The sequence below is a fragment of the Cardiocondyla obscurior genome, linkage group LG11 (assembly GCF_019399895.1).
Source record: "Cardiocondyla obscurior isolate alpha-2009 linkage group LG11, Cobs3.1, whole genome shotgun sequence".
In the NCBI taxonomy this organism is placed as follows: Eukaryota; Metazoa; Arthropoda; class Insecta; order Hymenoptera; family Formicidae; genus Cardiocondyla; species Cardiocondyla obscurior.
This window is the reverse complement of record NC_091874.1, coordinates 5,925,832-5,952,545: the sequence shown is the minus strand read 5'-3', so window position 1 is coordinate 5,952,545 and position 26,714 is coordinate 5,925,832. Positions and strand designations below refer to the sequence as shown.

At 33.7% G+C, this 26,714-nt stretch overlaps 3 protein-coding genes and 1 pseudogene across 8 annotated transcripts in view; 2 read left to right on the top strand and 2 right to left on the bottom strand.

Annotated features, from left to right (window-relative positions):
* The window catches only part of LOC139106514 (dicarboxylate carrier UCP2), a 46,565-nt gene that overhangs the window by 15,152 nt on the left and 4,699 nt on the right, over positions 1-26,714 (top strand). The window contains exons 1-10 of one of the 6 annotated variants that reach the window (XR_011546374.1): positions 18,019-18,150; positions 18,422-18,513; positions 18,590-18,799; positions 18,877-19,006; positions 19,087-19,418; positions 19,529-19,633; positions 20,367-20,505; positions 20,580-21,860; positions 21,999-22,276; positions 25,461-25,874. Coding sequence is in view for 3 of the 6 variants with exons in the window: in XM_070663361.1 (XP_070519462.1) it covers positions 18,599-18,799; positions 18,877-19,006; positions 19,087-19,418; positions 19,529-19,630 (765 nt within the window). In the remaining 3 variants the exon portion in view is untranslated. Of the gene's footprint in view, positions 1-18,018; positions 18,151-18,421; positions 18,514-18,589; positions 18,800-18,876; positions 19,007-19,086; positions 19,419-19,528; positions 19,634-19,894; positions 20,276-20,366; positions 20,506-20,579; positions 21,861-21,998; positions 22,277-23,121; positions 25,068-25,460; positions 26,016-26,126; positions 26,249-26,714 lie in introns of those variants that run through there. The other 5 variants (XR_011546373.1, XR_011546375.1, XM_070663361.1 and 2 more) reach the window with 5 other exon arrangements.
* Spds (Spermidine Synthase) lies at positions 8,001-11,723 on the bottom strand. Its single transcript, XM_070663169.1, has 6 exons — positions 11,025-11,723; positions 9,661-9,834; positions 9,398-9,518; positions 8,912-9,158; positions 8,523-8,752; positions 8,001-8,282 (listed from the first exon to the last, which is right to left on the bottom strand). The coding sequence occupies exons 2-6, from the start codon at positions 9,789-9,791 to the stop codon at positions 8,145-8,147; spliced, it is 867 nt and encodes a 288-aa protein (XP_070519270.1). The 5' UTR covers positions 9,792-9,834; positions 11,025-11,723; the 3' UTR covers positions 8,001-8,144.
* LOC139106665 (uncharacterized) lies at positions 12,543-14,378 on the top strand (annotated as a pseudogene).
* On the bottom strand, positions 14,734-17,903 carry Sccro (defective in cullin neddylation 1 domain containing SCCRO). The gene is made up of 5 exons (XM_070663363.1): positions 17,766-17,903; positions 17,045-17,258; positions 16,790-16,958; positions 16,458-16,671; positions 14,734-16,382 (listed from the first exon to the last, which is right to left on the bottom strand). Exons 1-5 carry the CDS (start codon positions 17,766-17,768, stop codon positions 16,218-16,220), a joined length of 765 nt encoding a protein of 254 aa, XP_070519464.1. The 5' UTR covers positions 17,769-17,903; the 3' UTR covers positions 14,734-16,217.

Genomic DNA, 26,714 nt, shown 5'->3' with positions numbered 1-26,714 from the left:
ACAATAATTAAACTTTAATCGGCTTAATCAACGGTTAACAAATTGCTTATAAAAGAGATTTTAATTTAATTTCTTTTTCAATTTAATTGCGATTACTCTATTTGAAAAGCAAATGATAATTTCATCTGTGTTAATAAGATAACAACAGAATATTTCTTAAATTGATTGAATTCCCAATAAGCTTAATTAAATTTGACTTAAAATAAATATTGTTAGGCAGTTAAAGATAGGTTTTATTCCGATCCTCGGCTCAAGCTCTTAGGCAACAGGAGATAGAACCTCGCATCAGGATAGACCACACATTTTCACGGCTCGTTGCAGGCATGGCAAACTCGCGAGACATGTGCCGTCTTTCAATAAGGCGGAACACCACGAATATTCGTCTACCCGGGGAATCTGAGGAGATTCTACCGTCATGCGTTTTTGAAATTCCGCGTCGATACTTACCTCGGTATCGGTCTGTCGATACCGACTCGTGCTTGCGCAGCACAGGGCGTTTACTCACGCTTAAATAAACTCATTTCTCCCCGCGTATTCCACTTTCGTTTCTCCGCACTCCGTGATATGGGAAAATACGTCGATATGTAATAGAAGGGCATACGATCGGGCTCCGCCCGCTAGAGATACGCCGGTCATTTCGTGTTGGAAAAGTGCAGGGAAACGGAGGAAAAACTAACAAACTGTTAAAATAAAACGCGGGTAAAATGTGCACCGGGCTACTTCAGAAACTACGGTAAAAACAAATGAAAATCAATACGGCATATACGGTTTTTTTGAAAACCCACGTCAAGATAAGTACAAGTTAGATAAGCACTTCAATATACCTAATATAAACTCGTAAACTTTTTTTTTTTTTCTTTTTCTAAGTATTCTTGATTAAATGTTATTTGCGTCACGGTAGTAAAGTGACAAACAAAATTCTGTAATATTTGAAAAAGTCGAAACTTTAATATTGAATGTTCGAGTTTTACTTGCAAGTTACAAGCGCAGGGAAAGCATGTCTATCGTAATGGAAAGGATGGGACCGAGATAGACATGTTCTGAAAAATTTCATATCGCATTGTATTATATTTGTTATTCATGAATAAGCTGCATGCTGTCCCTGCAAGTATCTTTCGCACAGACTTACGAGAGGCCATATCTCGAAGTGGTCTGCGGAACAGGTCCACGTGTACGTGGATCTGCCGTTCGCCTCGCTTTCTAATCGCGGTCACCGCGGTTCCATCGAGACAGTCGTGAGCGATGCAGGGAAAACATACGCCCGTAAATTCATCGGATATTCAGAAATGAACAGCGCCGCTAGATCGTGCTTGCATATTCATGGATTTTGTCTCCGGCGCGTGTGTTTGCACAGACCAGCCGCGTCTGGTGAAGAATAGCTGTAAACGAAACCAACCATTTATTCTCACACACGTAGCTAAGGCTGCCTTTTTCATCTTAAAAATTATTAAAAAATTATAAATATACACATATATATATTTTTTTTTCTTAATTGCAGAAATTATGTATCATTATAACATACGACTTGGAACTTATAATATATAAAATGAATTTATTAAATTTAATAGCCGATGAATATAATTAATTAATTATATTAATAATCTTTTGAAATAAGTTGATAAGTGAAATAATTAATTAATGGTATATTTTTACTTTGATATTTATACGTGTGCCTATACTATTTACTTATACATATATATGTGTATGTTTTATGTGATTCGCAAATCGATGGAACGACATTAATCGAAAATCTTAATGCCCTCGCTTACGACCGCGCACAGACAGTCACTTAATCCTCCCTTGAGATATCCTCATTTAGTTAATCTCACACCCTACGTATCCCACTACAATTTACAGATAGCCTTGAGGAAGGTGTAGCCTTGGTAATTCATCGCGTAAACTGTTCATGTGGTGAAGCGAGTGTTCTTGATTAACCTATGGTCATTAAGGTACATAAATAAGGAAAGTAAGTAAAACTGCAAAAATGTAATCCTTCACGATTTGTTACGTGCTCTATTAATTTGCTTTCCTTATTTTTGCATATTTATTATTCGAAGACATTTCGGAGATTCTCAAAGTAATAAAATTTTATTTTCGTAAAAAATCACGAGCTTACAACTCGGTTAAAGTAATCGATTATTTATTCTGATATTTTGCAAGAAAGAAATTGCAATTAAATGATAAATTACAACGTTTTGCAAATAAGCCAGCGTGCTCGTTGAATATATTGCATTGAAATCAATATCGTATATTTATACAAAGTTGAATTTTGTTCTTATTGATGGTGCAGGCGCGCGATTATTCGATTATTTACTCGCATATAGTAAATCTGACGGTAATATATCCGAAAACGCATCCAGCATGCCGCAGTAGTAAGTCAATACTTGTATTGCCGTAGCGACAGTTCACGGTTTCGCGCGATGTGTTTCCTTGCGCAATTTGTACATAATCATCGGTCATTGTTAATGATATCGGCAGGTACAGCACAATGTTATTCCCATGTGCTGTCCGTAAACAATTCGTCAAGGGAAACTATTCGCGCAGCGCGCCGTACAATCGATCTTAATTATATTATTCGCATTTAATCAAAGCTGAAAGGTACAAACTGTAGATCGCGACATATATGTTTAATGGTGCATCTTGATTCCGAGGATTAATATCAATTATCTCGCGGGATCTATCTTCGTGGTTAGCTGCTTTAAGTTTTGTATATACGTAATTGTTTCTCAATGGCCGTCCGATATACGTATATAACGGTATAGATTAATAACATATTCATCGTACCCTGTGCATCGAGGTGGCTTGTATCGATAATGCACGGCGGCTCTGATAACGGTCAATCGCTACGTGATAGTATCTAAATTTAGAGCGCGCGGAGAGTGCTTGTTAGCTGGTAACTAAATCTTGACACGACCCGTATTTCGGTTCTATGTCTCGGTTAATATTTCCCGCATGCAAGGCATTGAACAGGCCGACGCCACTGACCGCCGCTAAATCGATTATTACTTATTTGCATTTATTGGCTGTGCGAAATGGAATCCGTATGCGTATGATATCCGGGTGCCGAAAGTGATCAATAGTGATTTCGGTTCTAATTAAATATCTTTTATTAAACATTTTTTAATGTTGCTTTTTTTTTTTTTTTTTTTTATACCGTTCTTTTAGGCCGTTCTAGAAAACGTTATGGACATTTTCTTTTTGGGAAAATTGCATTACCTTGTTAAGTTTCCTTTTTTTTTTTTTTTTTTTTTTTTTTTTTAATTTTAATTTACTTTTATATTGCAAATTAAATTGAATGAATTCATAGAAAGATTCGACCACGTGTAATTCTATAAAGCCACTCAACTTAATTTATTATATTTACGTATTTATATACGTATACGTTTTCCGAGTTCCAACAATATTCTTTTACTTTTTACGTGTGACTTGGTGCTTTGAAACTTTAAAGACGGTTTTGCCATTTCCCGGTCCAAAAAAAAATTTACACCTTGTTGAATGTCATAATCCATTTATTAAACACTCCGGCGATCATCGACGATTCTTAAAGGATAAGATCTTGACGGTATCACGGGCTTGGCGCGTTCAAAGCTCTCAATCCTGAGCCTCTTCCTCTTAACACCGTGAAATTGATCGACGCTTCACGGATTTTAGCGGCTTTCATATATCCGTAAAAATCTTCGTCAACCCGAAAATCCATCCATCAAAATCGCGTGACGCGCGTGATGCAGAGAGGCCGACTATGAAAATTCCTTTCGCGGATTTTTCGAGGCTGATCGTAGATTCAATACGTGCGTGCACGTTTGCCAGACTTGGTACGCTCGCAACGCGTTTCCGCGCGGATTTACCTGGAATTTCGTGATTGCGGAGCTTCGGTCTTGCGGAGGTATCGATCTTGACGTATAGCTCCCCGCAGCGGTGTCGATTTGCCGTTTCATCGGTAATTCATTAACCCAGAAATGGATCGGCCAAGTGTCTCAGCTCAATATGGTCAGATTATAATGATCCTAATCGGTGGTTGCAGATTTATTGCTAAACGACCACCAATCTCCGGGTCCAATTACGCTAGCAAATGGCGCAAATAATTAAAACCACTAAATTTCCGCACAAACCTCTGTTAAAGATATTCTTCAAACATTAATCGAAGCTAGAAATGTTCTATCTTATTTTATTATTAGCTCTTCGATTGCTGTAACGTGCCTGTTTTTTTATCTTCTTTTTTTCTCGAATTTTAAATGCAAACACATTATGTGGCAACATTATCAGTAGTTATTTTCAATATGTGGTTTTCAATCACAGATCATTTGGTAAAGTTTCTTCCATCCAAGAAATATCACGACGAATAAATTCGGCGGCACTCTCGACGCGCATTGTGCGATCTGAAAAGTTACAAGAGATGTTATGACCTCGGTGCGCCGTAATAGAACTTAAGATGAATAGGAAAGTTTCTCTTCTCATCTTTGCCGGAATATTCCCGACTTTCTCTGAAACTCTCTCCTTCGAAAATCACTTCATAATCTTCCGTCACGTCCCTAAACTTATAAATTGTCCATAAAAGACCGCGTTTTACAAGATACATCAAAACATCATATCGCTTCTTTTTTCTTCTTTATTTTATAAAAGTATTAATCATTTAATAAAAATCGACATAATCACTTTAAAATTATCAAAAATTACCCAACGAGTTTCGCGACACATTTTAAGAAACCAAGAAAGGCCTCCGCGAAAATATAGATACTTGAATAAAAACTGTTTCTGACTTTCGTGAACTGGCTTTTCAATTTCCAAAGAAATAATTTATAAAATCCACGAGCGCGGTCTGTTGCTTCATTCGGCAATATTATAGTGACAGACGATCATACTGACATACGGACAGACTTGCGGCTTGCGAAACGCAGTCAGGAAACATCGAAGAGGAATCGTTTGGGGAGATTAAGCGTAGTTAACGACCCACCAAGTTCCCTTGAAATAACGACTACGCGGGAAGTTGCTCTAATTAAACTTGGTCCAATAAATCACTTTATTAGTTAGATACCGATTCCGTCATACAATTATGTCATGTTACTGCGTCATGTATTTACGAAGGAATTGTGTTACGCTTCCCGCTGGCTAATTTTACGGAGATTGTACGTTGTTAGTTAAAAGAGCGCGCATAAAAAATATAAAAGATAAAAAAATAAAAAAATAAAAAACGTTTTTTTTTTTTTTTATTAATATATCTACGTCTCTTAGGTATAATGTTAAACCGCGTGATTGCATGTCGTCAAAGACTCGCCACGATCACGATCAGAAACGCGCATTTTACACGGTACAGTGGCAGCGGCTGATATTTGTAGCGAAGTAATCAAATTTCACGGATGAATGTAGCATGCGTAACTCGCGCCAATCTGCATATAATGATCGGCCAATGTTAGCAATATTGACACGCAACAACCATGCCCAAATACACGTGACAAGTTGCTTGGGGTCCAGGACAAATACGATAACTTTGTTACCGTGTGATGCGTACCACGCCATTCGTGTTATACCATTTGTCGAGCAAAACTGCGTTGGTATCACTCTCTGCCTGTTGCGTAAGCTGTCTTTTTTTTTTTTTTTTTCTCTTTTTTCTTGTTATCGTTACACGTAACGTAAAAACTTCAGGTAAAATGGGTGTAGCGCAAAAGAGCGATACTAGAAACAAACAAAGATAGCATGCTGTAATTTTATAATAACGATATCATACGTATCCCCACCTCCCCCGATATAATTTTTTATTTCTAAAAATTTTATTTCGGAGATTGAGATGTGAGATAATTAAATATATAATCCTACTTCAACGTTTGATCGTAAATTCGGCGATTTTACGCGGCTGCAGGCAAGATCGTTCGAATCAGGACGCGAAAAAAGAAAAAAAAAAAAATATAAAAAAAAGCCGCGCACGCAGTGTGCGTCCTTTCGTGATCTATATCACTAACGATATAGACATCTGACCTATATCCTGACATTCCACTGTGTCAGGCGGTGTGCGGGAATCGAAAGCATCGTACGTCCGAAAAAATCGATCGACCGAAAGCGGCTCTTGACTAATTCGCGGTGAGGCTGTGACGCAAGCATGCACGCACGCGTGCGTGCGTCTCGCCCTGCAAAATGTAGGTACGCGCAAAGCGTTATATTCCTCCGAGTTCTCTGAGGTGCGCGCGCGGAGCAACGAGCCCTTAGCGCGAACGCGTGCATAATGTCAGTCGATGTAATCACTCCGAACCGAGCCGATGAACACCTGGGGTATACGGCTTCTTTAATCTCGCGGCCTTTAACGCGGCGCCCCAGTATCAGTGAATGCTCCCGAGGAGAAGCGAACGTATGTCGAAAGCGGGATGCACTTCCGGGGGAAGCGCTAAATATCCTTTCAATTTCGAAGCTTCAACCGCGCATGAGGGAAGATTGCGTCGGATCAAAGGACTGCCAGGCTCTTTTCGCGCTCATATTCGAGCGCAAACCCTTGAAATTGTGAATCCGCATGGAATACGTCCTACGATCTCCATTCCTTTCGTGGCCCCATTAATAAAATCCGCAGCTCGGATGTTTACAGAGGGTTTCCCTCCTCACGAAATCCTCGAACGTGTCAAGCCCGTTCAGCACATTCGCTATCTATTCTCGCTTCATTTTACTTTGATATTCACTGTCTGACCGAGTTAACTAGTGCTAATTCATGAATATGCTAATTATGTGGCAATTTCAAGAGCGTCGCTGATAGAGTGCATTCTTATGCGTTTTTAAAGTTAGTAAGATCCAAGAACTTTCTGAATTAACGGAAAGCTTCGAGACTACGATCGTACTATTGTTATAAATATTTTATGCCATAGTTCGAATAATTTTATATTTTAAATATTTGCAATCGATAAAAATATATTTTTAATTAAGAAACGTAGTAAAGTGGAAAAGTCGACTTTGTTTTTTTAAACTTAATTTTTTCTTATCGATTTAAAGATATTTGGTCTCATTTTGTCCTGTTTTTTTTTTTTTATCTTTTATCTGTGTAAAGTTTTAATCTAAAGTTTTATATAAGAAGTGAGTTAAACCGCATTACAAATTTAGAACGAAATTACTTCGTGCTAAGATTACTCCGAGCAAGCTCCGATTACTCGGAGCAACTTTTTAGAAAGGAAAGGAACTGATACATTTCTTATTTAAATATAATATATTTTTTTTCGTAGGAAAAAAAGGACAGAATGAAAGGAAATAGCTCTTAAAAATTTTTTTTTTATATTAAACTAGTTACACTTACTTTTTTTGCAAATAATTATTGGTCATTTTATTACATTTTGGAAATAACATATAAATAATAACTACTTAATTTTTTTTAAACTTAACAAAAATGAAGAGACTTATTTTACAACTATTTTTACTAATTCTTTATAGGTTTGCATTAGATCGATACTAAATTATGGTCTATAAGGTCTTTTACATCTGTCGGCATGTTAACAGTAACTGATTAAGCAGTTAAGGAAGTTTCAAAGCAGGCAACGAACTTGCATCACGCTGGTACAGTAGAGAAAATAATTAGAATTGTGGGTGTTTTTTTTTATTTGTAGCATATAGTTAAACAATTCTAAAACGTTCGTTTCCATAATAACATTTTTACGTGAAAATATGAATTATTTTATTTAATAATATTACATCTCCGTTGATAAAAATTAAACTACTTGTTTTATTGAACGAAATTTTAACTCGTCGACTGCAAGTAAATTTTTGTTATTATTTAATTGATTGTAAAAAATAATTTGAAGTTTAATATGTGAAATATCGATATATAATTACTGATATAAGAACATTCATCAACAAATACACATATAAAGAATAATTTCGTTAGTTTAGCATTTTTTTTTTTTTTTCTAAGATATGTGTAATCTCTATTCTCACATGTAACATACAGCCTTAGCCAAAAATGTTTGCCACTTAAGTAAAACTTTAATAACTAAAAATTATAAATACTTAAAGATATAAAATTGCAATTAATGAAATATATTTATAATTATTTTTATTTATTTTATATTGATACAAAATCTTAAGTATTCTTTACAATTTTTAACATAAAAAAACTTTGCACCAATTATATTGCTGTTGTGACAAGTTTAATAATTACCACTAGGTACTCAGGTAATAGTTTACTCCCGCAATCCGTTTTCCACAAATCTTGGTAAAGCAAAAGCAGCTTGATGTACCTTATTATTGTAATACATTATTGACATACGATCAAGATCTTCGTCACTGAATATTTTTACTGGTTCTGCCAAATTTATTTTCTGAAAAAAAAAAGAAAGAAGTTATGACTGTTAATATGTATTAAGTATATTAAGAAAAAAATTAATATTATTTATAATTATAACATTCTAATACAAAAATTTTTTAACAAGTATTAAATTACTAAATTATACCGTTAAATCTAAATTATTAAATACAAAAAAATTAATAAATTTATACAAACTTATGCGCGTCTGTTCATATAATATCTTTTATTACTGTATATTATCTCTAATACTAACGTCATTTAAACTTCCAAGAACGAAACCGATTTGACCCGTAGGATAGGTCGGTACAGACGTTATCGCGTAAGCAGCTACTGGAAACACAGTTCTGCAATGTTGAAATGTAAATTTTACTTGGTCCATGTTCAGCCAAGCTGTACCGGCTTGACTAGCAATGATTCCACCAGGTTTCAACGCGGCTTTTAGTAATTCATAATACGACTGTTTAAAGAGATTCTCGGCGGGACCTAAAAAATAAAATTAAAAAAAAAAACTTAATATTATTCTAAGTTATCTAATATTTTCTATTAAAAAAATTATATAAAAATATTAAGAGACATAAAAAGATATTATTATCGAAGCCTTATTAAAATCATGCAACTGATGCAATATTTTACAACCCTTACCTACGGGATCACTACTGTCAGTGATGATGACATCGTATTCCCCACGATGATTCCTCAGAAATTCGAAACCGTCACCAACAGAAATATTTACTTTAGGATTATTAAGACCCAAACTTAAACGAGGAAGATATTGCCTACACACTTCGATAACTCGGTTGTCAATATCCACCAGCGTAACATGCTCAACATCTGGATGTTTTGCGACTTCTCGAGCAACTCCACCGTCACCACCTCCGACTATCAAAACCTGTTATTTAACAGAAACTTATCTGTATTTTTCTAAAGGTAATTTAATGCAGGGCTAGAAAAGAATTTAAAACATAAATACGAGATAATATTTAATAAATAATATTATTAATACTTAATTAATATTGGGCAAAGTAATATTTAATAAATTATTGTTTAATAAAAAATTAAAAAAAATTTTTTTATTTTAGTTTAATTTAATTGCTGTAAAGAATATATAATATATCAATTACTACTCACGTGTTGAGGCTTTGGATGGCTGCAGAGCGGTAAATATGATATCATTTCGTGATATGACATTTCATCTTTCTCAGTGCATTGAATTATACCGTCGAGCATTAAAGCCTTGCCATGTGATTTTCTACAAGCATTATACCCTTCTATTAAAAATTTTATTCAGTCTTTTTTTTTAATTCTTATATCTTATTTTATTTAATTTTTAATATTAAAAAAAAATTGCTTTTGCATTTAATGTTTTTTCTATTATAAAAAAAAATACTTACGTTTTCACGACTAAGATTTCTTGAAATTGAGAACGTTCGGAATGTAGAACTTCCTCCACTTCTAACGAGAGCGCAACGCCGGGCCAGAGATCGTTTACTTCGCTAAACCATCCTGATTTCATGATATCCATATTGGAGAAGTTTGCTTGTATTCTTACTTCGCCGAGAAATGTACTTTACATAAAAAAAATTTTAATAATGTAAATATAAAGTTAAAACAAGAACTACATGCTTCAGTTTCAGTAAAGTCAGATTAAAAGTCAGTGTCAAATTTAAATTTTTAACAACGCCGTTGTTAAACATAATGTTTGTTGCAACGTAACTTATTGCTCGTACCTTATATTACGTGAGAAAATGCTTATTTTATTTTGCCATCAGCATTGCACAAAAGATATGTTTTTTAATAAATGCAGCGTACAACACGAAATACTAATAAGATAATGTCATAAAAATAAAATACTGCGCAACTTTAAAACGAAGTAGAAAACAAAATGAATACTTGATAAATGTAATCTTTCGTGTGATTTGTTTCATGCATTTTTGGGATTATTGCGCAAAATGATAAGACATTCACGTAAATATTGCAATAATGTTCATATATAAGAGCATTTTAAATTAACGTTAATTACAATTCTTAAATAGCTCCAATTAAGGACAGATGAGATCTCTAAATGAGAGAAAAGACGGGCGCGGTGAATCCCCATGTCACAAATTGTTTTTCGAAATAGACGTATAAATTAAAAAAAAAATCTATCGAATAGAGTATCGCATTTCGCTTTTTGTGTAGAAAATTATAAGAGATAATTTTAGAAATGGAAAGAAAAAGAACACATAGGATAAAAGATAATTTTTGTAAACGTCGAAATAAGAATGTACGAAATAATTCTTCATACGTGCTGAATATCATTAATAAGCAAAAGCAAACAAAACACTTAAACTTTCATTAAAATAAAAAATTATTTTCCGGTTAATTTCTCAGTCAGTGTCACTATTCAACATTTTTTTAACTAACTTAATAAATATTCGTATTATAAGATATCTTCAAGTTTTTTTTTCTAAATCCGTTTATTACTAACATATACAATATATATATAGCTTATTAAAAAATATATAATGAACGGATTAAAAAACAAAATTAGTATATGTATATACACGTATGTGATATATAAGAATTTTTATCTAATATGTAACAATCGTGTGTGTGTACGTGTGTGTGAGTAGATAGAAATATTAATTAAATATATATAAAACATTATTTAAACATATGCATTTAAACATAATTTAATTTGTGTCGTGCACAGTATATTTTCTAAGGGCATGCAAAATATCTTTTTATTTTTTCTAAGCATGCAACGATTGTTTACCTATGATAGGATGTAGTTTGCTTGAAGAAAGCTTGGAACTAACTGAGACGAAGGCGCCCGGTGTAGCTTGGTAGTTTCGCTTTGTAACTGATTTGGCTGTTTAGATAGATTTATCGTCACTAACACAATGTCCGATAATATAATGAGACTCATAAAGATTTATTCACACCAGACGAAGATACGTCTTGTCTCACTGTGATAGAACGCAATTTCTTCTTACGTATATGGTTTTATGACTTACAGAAATGTTGATATTTTAATTCACTTGTACATAATTTTTGTAAACTTTATTGCAATATTGAAAAACCATATCTATCGTTTACGGTACTGATCACGTACGTAAAAACATTTCATTATTAGGGTAATATTAATAACTATTTAATTATGTAACTGATTGAAAACGTTCCTAATTGTGCGAAGATTTTATTGACAAAACGCTCTTCACGGCACGAAACACACCGCGTTCAGTATGAACGGTTTCTTACTGAACAGATAACAGATAATATTCTTGAACTTTATACTTTGCTGAGACAAATGTCATGCGTGCTGTTAACGAAGTAAACTGTAAGAGACTGAAGGTATAAATTTTTGTCTCTCGAAGGAAAGCCTATTTTCTCAGCGCTACCTGCTCTTTCTCAAGTTCAAAATAAAATAAAAAATAATAATAAAAAAAAAGAAATTACAAACTAAAACTCTTAACTGTTCCTGTCCCTATGGTATATCATTCAGGTAGTCTCGACACTCAGGTATAAAAAGTCAAGCGAAGGTCGAGTTTCGCTTCAAACGAAAGTTCTCGCACGACCCAGGAACGTTTTTTGAACAATAAAAATATATTATTATAATTTAACGATTCAACTTTTGAATAAACGAAATTTAACAATGAAAATGACATATCGGAAAAAATATAAGGAAAAAAAAGGCTTAAAAATTGCTGTAATTTTTACGAGAAAAAAGATGTATCACAAGCTGTTTATTTCGTTTTTTAACGTTAGAGATATTTTTAAAAGAAAAGTCTTCTTGCAATAATTTTTGTAATTTTTTTTCTACTTTTTTGTAAGAGATTGAATATGTTTCGGAAATCTTTATTGACCACCGGTCTTGTCGGTCCTCTCTGGTTATGCTAGAAAATTTATTTCATCTGCTAAATATATTAAAAATATTGAAACAGATAAAAAAAAATATTGTATTTTGATGCTTTTAATCTTTCCTGAAAAAGAAAACCGTCGCTCAAGTCTCCTTTTTAATAAAACTTTAATTACTAATTAATCTCTGCTATAAGTAAAGCAGAAAATGTTTATTATCATGCGTAGTATATTGAAACTAATAAGTTCGTCATTTTCCTAATTATCGATATCAAAAACTTTTAAAATTAAAATAATTAAAAAAAAGAGAGACTTGAGCGACGATTTTCCTTCTCAGGAAAGAATAACGGCATCAAAGCACACAAATTTACAAAGTTAGAAAAAAAATCTAAGTTATTACTAAAAAAAAATTAAATTGGCATCTCACCTTTTCCTCCAGTTAATCGATTCGATTCCTTGATCTATTTGTACCTGCTGAATATAACCGTTTAATTTCGCAATTAATTTTTTTTCTCTTCACGTTTTACATACAGGGCTGCGTTCGGAAACATTACCCGAGTGCGATATGTATTATTTTATCCTTGTTGTCCACCGAATGTTAAACAAGGATAGAATAATACACATGGGTGATGTTTCTGAACGCCAGCCCTGTGGGTGCGTTCGAAGAGTCGCTTATCGTGCAATTTAGTACTATCTTTTTTTTTTTTTTTTTTTTCTCAAATGCCACACATTAGACGAAGTGTTTCCCTGAACGCACTCGAAATACAATGTAATCATAACCTAGATAAATTTTTAGTATTAAAAGTGTCTCGACACATGCACACATATAATGTATATAAATGTTATCATCTATCAAATCCTTTTGATAGGAAATAAATTACAATATGAATTATAAAAAAAATAATTTGGTAACAGAATTAATAAATAATAAGAAATACACGAAGTAAGAGATACCGTTATAAATATGACTTTACCGCCATTATTTAGCCACAATTTTCCGTCGTACGTGAAAGACCGTTTTAATAATGATGTAGAAATAATGTGGTATCATCCTCACTTTACGCAAAGCCGTTATCCACCAGGACAAAAACGTAATTATACTTCGTTACTTACGTTTACTTGTATGATATGCCGAATAATTCACAGGAAGTGAAGCTTGTACACTTATATGTTTGCTCGTGGCTGCACGAATATCGAGAGAAAATTTATTGATTTACGACATAGAAAGTTGTCCAAGATTCAACATTATTATAGCAGAGGCAATGATAGAAGGCAATGCAACTCATGCATGGCTCGTTAAAGAGAAGATTATATCACATCCGTATTTAAATACCGAAGACGCTCTAAACTGTGGGGGCGAGAGTTTAAAGATATTAAAAGAATGGGTAATTTAAAAGTTGTAATTTAAATTTTGCAAACTGCAATAAATAGTAATTTTTTAAGTGCAAAATAATTTATATTTTAACATATGTATAAAAAATTTTTGTACGTTTATTTATTAATACTTGCAGTTAAAGAATTTTTATTGATTTCTCATTTAGAATGCATTATTTAAATAAATAGAATTTTTTTTTTTTCTTGAGAAATATTTTTCATAGAAATGACACATATATTTTTATCACAGAAATTCTATATCTTTAGAGAACAGATAGAAACAACCCTGTATAAAAATATTAACATATTTTTTCACGAATGGCACAGAGCTTCAAAATCTCATAATTTATATATGTTGCTTATTACATGCGGACGCACTATATTATTTATGTTTCAAGAAAATACTCGCAAGGTAATCAATTCAAAATTAAAATCGATTATAAACAAGTTGATTCTCAAGTGTACGCCTATATTTTTTTATTATTTGATTAAATTAATTTTATTCGCGATTATCTTGTATAATAAAAATAAAAATTAATTGGAATTTTATCAGGTCACTTTGTTCGATTCGCACAGTCATATTATTGATATTAATCTAAACTATGGAATAGTTGTAGCTCAGGTAAATTAATTTTGAGAAAAGAAGTTTCCTTAATGTTTAATTAATTAAATGACAAAACGAAAATACGAATATTGCTCTTGTAATAATTGAAAATATATATATTGCAGACAACTATTGATAAATTGGAATCTTTGTGCAGCTGGTACATTCAAGTTGTATTAAAGGGTTGTTATAATTTACAAGTTAAAAAATATGAATTAGCTTTTCTATATTCCTGTGATGCAGATGCAGAATGGTCATAATAGAATTTTGTGCAAATGTAAAAAAATCTCGTAGATTATGATCATTTTTATAACTAAATATTAACATTTTATTAATTACATTTTTTACCGACTATTAATTTCATTAAAAAAGTGCAATCGTTTTTAACTTATACATAAGTAGTACACACAAAATATAGTTGTACATTTTAAGCAGAACTTTTTATTTAAACACATGTAGAGATAATATACACGAGATGTGGTGTATATTCATTCACCAATTTGTTTAAACAGACGAACTGGATAGATTAAGACTGATATATTTATTTACATTATGTACAATTTACTTTCTGTTTCCTAAGGCTGGTAAAACAATTTATTGTCTGCACAATGCTGATTTATATCCAAAAATGATAAATTGTTGATGAAAATTTTTAATTTTTTTTTTTTTTTTAATGAGTTTTGCATTGCGCAAACATCCCTGGCGATATGTAACTACATATTTTAATAAGATATTTTTTCATTGTCTATTTCACATTATGCTTACAAAATATGATGAAAAACGCATGGACGAGACAAGTTTATTTGAAAGTTATTGTTTTATACTTTTATGATATATGCGCATATATATACACATATACGCGCACATTCACATACGCACACGCACACATATATATGTAATAACTACGCAATATTTTGATTTCCTAACATTTTTTTTTTTTGTTCTCAATTTGTAATAGCATATAATTTTTTACATTATGCCTTCATAATTTTCACATATTTTGTATAGATAAAAATGTAATATGTTGCTGCTAGTTTTTATAGAATGTAGTTACAAGGGATAATTTGTGTGTCTAACATATAAAATACCTACGACGCGAACTTGATAAGAGAATCAAATCTGTAAAGAACATATTTGCAAATGCTTTCTCATGTAATGATTTCGATAATATTCTGTGCGTTGTACAAAATTAAAAATTAAAATTATATCTTCTAAAAAAATTTATATATTACTTCTCTATAGAACAATGTTTATATAATATTATATAAACATATATGTATAACTCTAATATACAAAAAAAAATTATTTTTATTATTACAATCTGATTAATTAAAAAAAAAATAAATAAATAAAACAATGCCGAAATAATATGTCTAAAATACAGATTTCCTTCTCTCTATATTTTATATACATTCTAAGTGTCGTGTAATAAAGTGTCGTAAACTTTATTTAATAACAATTTTCAACAACTCAATTTCTAGAAATTACTATCTACAGGAACGTATAGATTAATTTCTCTTCCAATTTTGCTTTCAATACATTACTTTAAAAGAATGTTGAGAAACTCTTTCTTTTTAATTGCTTGCAAATACTACCTATGGTAGTATAGTTGAGCAACTTGCTATTAATATTCCCACACATAAATAAACATTTCACGTATAATATTATTTTGTACAATATGATCAATTTTCAAGGCAATGCTCATTTTCTCTTTAAAAATAAATGAAAGGTTGCACTTATTTTACAATTGATAATCTCGTATACCCTATGCGGTTAGTAAATTTCACACAAACTGAACTTAATAAATAAGTAAATTATTCCATTACTTTTTTAAGCACACTCAAAAGGTATTACTCTTTGTGTATTTTAGCAAATAAAATCATCTACTAAAGCAATATATGTATATTGCAAATTGTTGAGAATGCATGTTACAAGATGCTATGTAGTATATACCGTACGATTCATTATATTATGTGCATTAATTCGTTTATGATTATTTTGAAAAACAAAATAATGTTACGCTTTAGAAAGAAATAATGTTTCTCAAAGTAACTTGAAAAAAATATACCTTTTACAAACAAATAAATAAAGTTATCACGTGTAATGAGAATGTTATAAAAGAAAAGAAAATCGTTAGAGAGATTGACGAACACGAGGTTGCGCCCATTCAACAAAATCGTCAATTAATACAGGCCAGGCACCTTCTTCATCATAATTGCTCATGTCTGAGTTGATCATAAGTGCAAAGTCTAACAGCAAATTCCATGTGTCTTTTGGAATTGATCTCTTGTGATGTTCCTAAAATACACCAAGTTATTTTAAATATTTATCTAGAAACATATTATTCTAAACGCAATACTAACATTTATTTACCTGTAAAAATTGACACCATAGTTGAAGAAATTTAAATTTATCATCTAAAACAATGTTCCAGTATGCAATTGCCATATCCAAATCTAAACCCTTCTGTCCTGCATTTTTTGCATAATTAAATGTAAAATGATAAAAATCCTTGAACTTTAGAGGATCCCTTAAATCGTTTTCTAAACTACCTAACCGCGCTTTTAGTTTATCTATGCTATCGACACTGAAAATAATAATTGTGAATTTAATTATATAATTACACACTTTATCATGAGAACTATAAAATATATTTAATTTAATAGTTTCTATTGTAGATATGCCAAAAAAAAATTAATATTTACCCCAAGTCCATCATTCCATTCATAAATTCTTCTTTAGTAAATTCACATTGTGTTTCGGCACGAAATTTCCACGCGATAATTAAAACTAATTTACTCTCGGGACTTAAGTTTAAATCATCAAGAAATTTCATAATGCCATCAGCAGTAATTTTATTGGGTTCACTTGGATCTATAATAAATAAAATTTGTTCTTTGTTTTACATTATTATGTGATAAAATCTAATATATATCAATGTTGCATTGCTGCAATCTTACCTTGATATTTGCTGTATAATATTTCCAGTTTCTTTTTATCAACAGAATTTTTGGGTTCTTTGTAATATGCTTCTGGATTTTGAAAATAGTTGTCACTTGCAAGATCCAGTTTCCAATCATTTTGGGCTAAACAATATATCGCGGTTTGCTCTCCAGTTTGTGTGAAAGTTATGAATTTTTTTACTTTGTCTCTTTGTGAAAATTTTAACTTATGCTGCAATATGAAAAAATGGTAAATGTCATTGTACAAACTTAATAGTAAATCTAATGGGTAAAAAAAAAAAATTATGAAGATTAATATACACGTTCGAATCTTACTGTAACAATTAACAATATGACCATTGTACAAAGTTAAAGAATTATTTTGGTTTTTTTTAGATCTATTATATGTGCGAAAGCTACATTACGCACGACTTAAAATACGCTTTAACGTGTCAACATTTTTATGTTATATCAAACGGCATCTTAATGCAATGCCATGCTTCAAAAGCTGGGAGACAGCGGAAAAAGTAAAGTTTCGCGTCGCTTTATAGTCCCGGACGACGAGGCCGATGTTCAATGCGAAAAACATCATTAATATAATACCGCGCAGATAGGTTATTGTAATAATTCGACAACGAAGATGCAAACCTTCCAGATGGAGAAACGGCCTCGGTTAAACAATAACGCGACGCGAACATCGTTTCGATAACGTATAATCGTGCTTATTTCGAAAGCTTACCATTTTTCGGCTAATTTTAGGCCCCCGAAAGCCAAAATATTATTCCCCTCGCACTACACTTGACATGAACATGCGCATGTTCGATGAAAGTCTCGAACTACGCGAATACATCACACGAATGCGCACTCGACTAGAGATCTTCTACCGAGAGTCGGAAGTGAGGTTCTCAATTGTGATTGGTGCCTCCATTTTTTATGCCATTTCATGCGGCGTAATGCGTGTCTCTTCATATAAATCGGGAGTAAACTTTCATGGGTCGTAGGCAGCAGGACAGATCGTAATTACAACAAGCAACGCGTTTCGAATATTTGACAAGGCGTGTCCATTACATGGAAAATTAGAGCACGGAACGTTTTGTATACTTTTTTAAGCGTAAAAGTAATAAGTGAGTATATTTACTTAAACACATGCATATGATTAATCAGGGTTCCTAATATCGGAGCAGTAAACTATACCAAATTTTATGATATGAGTCATGATAAGTGATTGTCGCGAAGCCCATGTCGTTATTGTCAAATCAATATGTGATTTTTTAATTTATACTGCAGTTTAATTATTAAAATATTATAAATTTATGTAGAAAATAGCTTGAGCATTAAAATAAATGTAAAAACAGTGCTACCTGTCACTCTATTAATGTACTGCTTTTGTTTCAGAAACAGTAAACAAATATACATATCGTTAATTACACTACATGTTTTAAGGGACTCGCATAACTGGTTATTTGCGTTTAAAGTTTCTTTAAGCTGTAAGTATAAATTAATTATTTCGTGAAAATTTTTCGTTTTATTACTTAATTAATGGCATTTGATTTTGTTTGCAAGTGAGTTAAGATGCATTATGGAAAGAAGTCTCCCAGTATGGGAACCCCGTCCGTGTATTCTCATGTGACCACCACTCGCAGCAGTGCAAATCTTAGATCATCAAGGTCTGCTCGCAGTGTAAAGATTCCTTGGTATCACAAACCAATAGTGTCACATGCTTTTGCACTTGACATTCAAAGAGGTGCTATGGTCACTGGTATATTCTCATTGGTATGTATTTAATGAAAGCAGTCTTTAACACCTTTCTCTCATGTGATTGAAATATTTTAATATACATTTTTTTACAGTGCCTAGCATTTTTCACGATATGTACAGCTATTTTTGATATTTACTGTTTGTCACAAGCTGCTCCAGGCTCCACACACTATGGATATTATATTATATCATATGAATTTGTATATGTGGGCAATCAACATGGTAAGTCTAATTTTTATTTAAAATAAAATTTAAATTTTTAGTAATAGAACTTTATATTATTTCTCTTTTTCTTTTTTCAGTTCGAAATTCTCTGATCGTGTTTGCATTGTTCTCTATGTTGGGAGGAATAGTTGTTTTTGTAACATCGTTAATACTGATCAAAGCTTTACGAAAAGAACATGAAAAGAAAATGGTACCATGGCTCTACAGTTTTGCCATTTTTTCTCTTTTCCGATTATTCGCATTTATATTCTTCAGCATTGTGAATGACATGATATTCGCCTACAATATCTTAATGTGTCTTATGTGGGTTATATTTGTCTGCGTTTCTGCATATGGTTGGCTTATTGTATATTCTCTGTATCTCGAACTAAGCGATCTAACACGATTGGAAGATCTAGCTCACCTGCGGGTATGATATATTAATTTTTATTACGTTAAATATGTAATTGTAATTTATATAACAAAAATTTTTTGGTTGTAAACTACCGAAAAATTTTAATTTTAAACACATTGTTTCAGATTGGTACATTGCAGTCTTTAAATGCATCAACGACACATTCTATTGCCGGTTCTCGGCCTACAACACCTCACAGTGCAGTATCGACAATGCCCGTTAATTAATAGGTATACATACTTTTATATACAGTGGATTAAAAAGGTATTTGTACATTTTTTTTAAGTAATTTAAAAGAAAAAAAAAAAAAGAAATTGCTGTTTTTTTATTTTTGTAAAGAAATATTTTTATCTCGATGTCAAGTATCTTGTAATATCTGTTTTTGTGCAAAATTATTAAAATTAATTTGTACAAATATCTTTGACAGTTAAATATTTGATACATACATATTTTTTTGACTAATATGTATTGAAACAAATTAATTCTTCAAGTTGAACAGAGTCACTGCCGGCTGTATGTACAGATTAGTGCGCACAAAGAATTTATTATTCTTTAATTATTAAGACATTTATATTATATTTGCATCAATGCTTTTTAACAATTTTACAATTAATAGATTACGATTAATTAATATGATATACGAGTTATACATATATATTTTTATTTGCTATAACATTTAGTAGTAGATATATTTGCGAACTCATTGCGATATAATTCCGTCCATATATAAAATGTATTAGATTTAAGCGTATATATCATATTTTTTAATGACGTGTCTTAACATGTTCCGTCCACTTGTACCATCGTATTTATAGCTCTTCTGCGATATACTTATCGTATCTAATACTATCTTAATCAACTTACAGCCTTATAATATTATCAAAATGTTATTAAAATTAATATTATATTTACACGTTTGAAGAATATAATTATAATACAACTATTTTTCTGACTAATTTTTAGATAAACCAAATGAGCAGTAATTAGAAAAGGCCTTTATTGATGTATTTAATTAAATCTGAAACTCATAATTTAATTTTAAAGACAGGTTAAAATTTTTGCGGCGGTAATTTATGTAATTGATCATCTTTTTTTGTGCTAAGTACGTATGTTGTTTTCCAGATATTTAAGAGTAAAACGTATTCTCAGCTCTAATTTTCTTTATACAAATTGCAGAATCAGTACCTGAAAAGATTCAGAGCTGTGACAGAACAGAAGTAGTATGCCGCAAGAACAAGTAACAAGTAAAATAGTTTACTAAGCGAATGCTGATTATAAATTCAATCGTATCGCTTAAAAAAATATACCAGTGAACAAGTGTCAGATGGAAACAGTGGTCTCATGGTTTCAAGGAGTCGTTTGTGAGTTAGCAACTCTTATCGTACGAAAGGAATAATTTGACCTCAGAGATCTTTCGCTTCTCACAGCACGATCATCCTCGGAATCCGTGTACGATTCCCGTTCCTCGGTGATAACCCGGCGTACCCTCGAGGTGCGTCTTCCTGTCACTGTATGGTCAACTAACGAGAGAGCTGCACCCAGTAACGTTAGCAGAAACATGCCGATCGTTGACAAGACTTGGTGGATTACTCCGAGTGCTCCAGTAGCGATATACATGGCGAGTGCCAAACACATAGCTAAGGCTGCGTGGCGATAATTATCCCCATTTACTGACACGTATTCCGTTCGCTAATGAAGAAAGTTTGTACGACATTTATTGCGATAAAATCTGCTAAATTCACATGCGAGTCATAATCTGACGTTTTTTCTCACTTGTTTCTGTCAGTGAAAATGTTGTGAAAATCGATTAAAGGATGACATGACGAGGTTAAATTCTACGAGATAAATATTGAAAAGTCAAAGTACAAAACCCAAGAGTATTGCGTAAAACTGATCCAATCAATTGGATAAGTGATTCTTGAATTAAAAAAAAATTGTATACGTAACTAGTTATCTCTGCCACAAAAATATTAAATATACGAGTAAGTTTTTCAAAAATTTAATTACTTATCTTCGTTTAGTGGCAAAATTATAAATGTGATATATTTCAAACGTGTGTAATAATTCATTTTAAGCACACTTTTTGTATCTTGAGTAACAGATAAAACGAATTTATACGAGGAGACAAAAACACATTCCAAAGAAAAAGAGAGTCGTTAAGAGACACCGATAAGCGCGAAAGTATATTTACAACCTACATTTCTGCTACGTATTATCCGTTAAGCCTAACAAATATTCTATTACATAAAAATTTGTATTGCAATATTACGCAATATTACGAGTATAGATTATGCCGTGACAAGTGTCTGTTTAAAACCTTTGTAATGTAAATAGCTGACGTCGCAAAATGTCATTAAGTGTATTTAACTTTTAGTTTCGCGAGTTGAAAATTAAATGAAACCCAAGACAAATGATCCGCTCAGTTTAATCAGGCTTTGTGAACATTTCACGTTTAGAGTGAGTAGACAATTTCTTTATTATCATTATTTTTTTTTCTCTTAAAATTTGTACTTTTTAATTGTTCTTTCTTTCCTTCTTTTTAACGAAAAATCTAACCGGTGACGAACATTGGTCCACTACTCTACTGCAACGCAGCTTCCTAGGCAACGTCCTCGCGAAGGGGGATGCGGACTTGCCCCTGCGAGGAGTGCGTTTGCGCCACTCGGACCTCGGACGATTGGCATCGCTATCGCGCATCTAGAAGTTATCGATTTCCGCAAGCTCAGCCTTCCTTGGTGGGAAATGACGACATAAACGTGTACCCATTGGGCGGCATCGACTTTGATCTTCCTCCATTGGTGGACGAGCCGGTATAAACGTTGCTTACTCACAATTCCTTCCAGTTGTGTTGTTATCCACTCACTGTACACTTGGTAAGTGATATCACGATTTTTACCCTCTTATTATTCTAACCGTTTTGCAATTTGTTAATCCGTTAACGCGCCGTTGAACAGCAAGCTTTCATTTCCATTAGCATATCTCCATTTACATTTTATTTTCCTCGTCACATCCGAACGGTCTTTTCCTCTTTCATTCCTTCCTTTTTCTCTTTTTCGTCTTCTTGCTCTTCGACGACGTCGCCAATTAAGAAGGATATTCAATGTATTAGACGTGGAAATAATCCTTTCATTACCGTCGTATATCTCGGCAAATTTGTCGCGTTTTATAATATTTTTCAAGCCGATTGTAACACGCGTCTAGTAAAAGCCAGATATTCCGGTAACATGATTATTGCATCAACGACCCACCGTGCGTAAACAAATGTCTGGCATTCCTCTATTTTATCACGGAATTTATAATTATTTAATAGAAAACGAATGTCCTTTGACGTCTGTATTATAAATCGATAGTCACATGAATTGTATTTACTACAAGGCCTGCCGACCGATTGCATGTCATACAAATCGATCTCGAATGCAAATCAGTTATGGCTGATGTTTTACAAATACGATTGTTCACGTTATATTACTAGACATTTCGATTGTGTAACGAAAAACGTAACGAGCAGAGATGGAGACGATCAATTTATAAACGTGACATATCACTGGCAGTATATTCTAAAAACTTTCTCATCCACTACTAATATATTTAATATGCAGCACGTTTCTTTATTTTATTTTTTATTTAAAGAATTATATGAAAAAATTAAAAAAAAAAAGATGATTTACGATGATCCCCGTTTGATAAATGTCAACCGACTGTCTCGTTCAATTCTTTTTTTTTTTTTTCTGAAACGCAATAATTGCTGCGGAAGTGGCCACCTTATTATAATTAGCGCGACATTATCGCGAGAATTTGATAGACGTTATCAAAACGCGACAATCAAATCGACAATCAAATGACGACTACTCGGCGATGCTCCGCGTATCATGATAGAAATTTTTCCCACGCGAGAGCCGGCATTATTCCACTTTTCGCGAGAACATATTCGCGAGTCAGTGGTTTTGAAACAATTTAACGAATCTAATTTTGCGATGCACCATGACCGCGGCACGTAGATTTCGCAAATGTTCAAATTATTGTCTCAATAATGCGACAGATAAGTCAAGGGCCAGTAAAAATAATCTGCTCTAATCAAACGTAGCCTTACGCTAATTAAGTTTCGAAAAACGGAGAGAAAAACATTGAAATAAAAGTTTTGGAAGAAAAACAATTATAGGAGTGTTGTAATTATTATATATTGCAACAATGGTATTTGCCACAAGTTCCCCGTTAGAAAATACATTCACGATACTTCGCGAATTTTTTTCTGCACGTGTTATCCTCGCTTTACAACGCTCGTCAACGCGACAAGAACAATCAATACAAAGCCTTTCGTTCCGCACCGGCGTATTCTCGTACAAGGATACAGCAAGAATTTTGCATTCCTCGAAGGTTAGCCTGGTTTCCTTCAAAGGAACAGTAAGGAATGATTAATTCTCAAGCGCAATTTCGAAAATTAATCCAATTTAGGTTCGATTCGGGAGGAAAATTCTACAAAAATCGATATACTGGCAGAAGTGGACGTTCTTGAAATACGAAACAATTGTTTTGTCTCCGTGAATTTAATTCAAACAGGTCGCGATTAAAAATGTTACGGTTACAACCCAGTTGACAGTGCGAATAAGCTCTGCTGACCTGCCATCACTCGCATTGATAAGTAAACGTGACGTTGCGGAGGCACGGCACCAACGTGATGCCTTCGTCACGCAGCGAAAATAATTCAAACGTGGACTTTGCACTGTGTACTTTACAAGCTGCGCTTCTCTCGCAACACGAGTATTGGTAAATTTAAAAACACGTGAGCGTGAAATGATTCTCGGACTCTGTACTGGAACATTTCGTTCGTTACGTAAATGATTCTTTCAACAGAATTTAATTGCCAGGTGATGTAGATCCATTTAAAAAAGAACGCGGAATGGAGCGCCGAATGATATCGATTACTCCTCGCGAGTTCGTATTAAAAAAGGAAAAAAGAAAAAAAAAAGTGAAGGCTCGAAGTTCACCGACGTGACCGTTTCCTTAATTGATTAAATATGAGTAAACGCCGCTCGCACTATAATAGGCATTGATTTTACCGCATAATTGCTCGTTTAGCTCAATAACGTATCGGCCAGTCGCAATTGACATTCAATAGACTTCGTTCTACAATGCAAAGCAGGTCGAACAAAGTCTGCTACGTCGCGTTCTTTGAACTCAAGGCCCTACTCATCCGCTCCGTTATTTATTTAGTCTACGCATTCATAATTATCAACTTGTGCTGCGCGGGATAGAAACGGTACGTGCGTTAACGTTGCGATTGCACTTTTATTTCCTTGCCTCGCGCGATGCGCGATGTCGCGGATAACGAGACATGTAAATTAACGCGCGTGTTGTTCGAAGCGTCAAAAAGGTAATCATTTATAATCGCGAGCCGAAGCGCTCTTCGAGGCTTCCTCTCCTCGGCTTTATTGGCGAGTCCCCAAGTCGAACCGGAGTTCTCTCCTCATTCACGACGATCCTATTTCGGTACCCGGTCGTACCCGCGGCCAAGTCTCTTTCGAAGGTAGACACCCGGCACAGCAGCACGCGGCTCTGCGCGGTCGTGGGAAATCCGTTATCGGCGTAATCGACTAGACATCCGCCGTGATAACGGCCGACAAAGACGCACCACCGGCCTGTCACTAATCGCGATTAACTATTACGGTATGTTATACTAAGGCTTGATTACTTTTTATCTAAGCATGTCGGGTGATTTACGATAACGTACAATCGTACGAGAATGGATTTTCGACGGCCGATCAATGGTCACAAAATATCTTCTCTGTTAATAGTCATTAATCCTCGATAAGTGTGCGATCAAGTACTCTACCTTCGGTCGCGACGCGATTACGTCGAAATGTATACAATTTTTTTTTTTTTTTCTTCGCTTATCAACCACTTGATTTCAGTGAATCGCACCATGATACGCTCACCCATGAAATAAAAGCGTCGACTATCAGTTCGGCGGCGGCAGTCGATCACGCGTTCGCATCAGGACGATTTTTTTTATCTCGCCAGGAATACTGTACTGAACTTTCCGTCGTCGTTTGTTTGCAGGTGAATATTATGTATAAAGCAGTTCGCTATCAGGAAGTCAAACACGAGTGCTCGCGATCGGGTGGGCTCCACGCGTATCCCGATCACTTCAGGGAACCGCACCTTTAAGCCCTCCGATAGAATTCATGAACACCTGAAGGTTCCTGTCCTCTGGTAGGACTCTGTATATAGTGTACATAGGATCGTTAGCTTGGTAAGAACGGTTATCCCGCTGGAAGGGAACGAGCGAGCTCGAAGGATCTCTACTGTCACGCGGGGAGAAATTAAGCAGGAAATTTATTCAAATTAAATCCAGCCCTACACGAAGTATCCACACGCGCACCTTTAATAACACACATCAGCGGGTAATAAGCGGGCGAGAGATCTTGGAAAAGAAAAAATAAAAAAAGAAAAAATAAAAAAAAAAAGAAAAAAGAGCGACTGAACAGCGAGATCATGAAGCAAGGAGCACAGGATGATTTTTCACTCGGCGTGAAGCTACTTACTGCAGGCACCGCCGCCTGCATCGCCGATCTAGCCACCTTTCCCCTGGACACCGCTAAAGTTAGAATGCAGGTAAGCGATAACAATTACGATAGACCTAAGTCTTCCGAGGTAATCGCTCGGTCGATTTATATACCGAAGATTAAATTGCACTCCTCATTCGAAATTATATAATTTTTCAAGATCGCCGGGGAAGGCCAAGCCTTATTGTTCGCGTCGGCGGAAGGCTCCGTCCTCGCCGTGAAAACGAGCCAGCCGGGATTGTTCCAGACCATCACAAACATCGTCAGATGCGAAGGCGCAAGGTACGTTGTCCATTGTTCTAATAGTAATATAACAGACGATGGTAGGTAGAACAATTTCTTATTGGCGCGTTTATTTATGATACTGTATATATCGGAGAGCTCGGTGAGAGCCGAGCTTCCTCTTGCCCAAGAGCGACGATTCAATTTAAGACTTGTAAAATATATTTACAAAGCGGTCGCACGACTTGATAATTATTTTCACGATCGACTATCTCTCTGAAGTAATTAGCGCGCGGTTTTGCAACGCGTAAAACTAATCAACTTTTTCGTTCCGACGTGTGCCAGATCGAACTGACTCTTTCGTCGTTAATTAATTAATTTAAATTGTACGTATGAAATGCATTTAAAAGAAATTAATTTTGAATGCAATCTTAAATAAAGTGTTTGACATTTTGATCCGTAAGATGATCGCTATTTCTTTTTATATTTCTCGTGTAATCGTTGTACAGAACGTCGCGTAAAATAG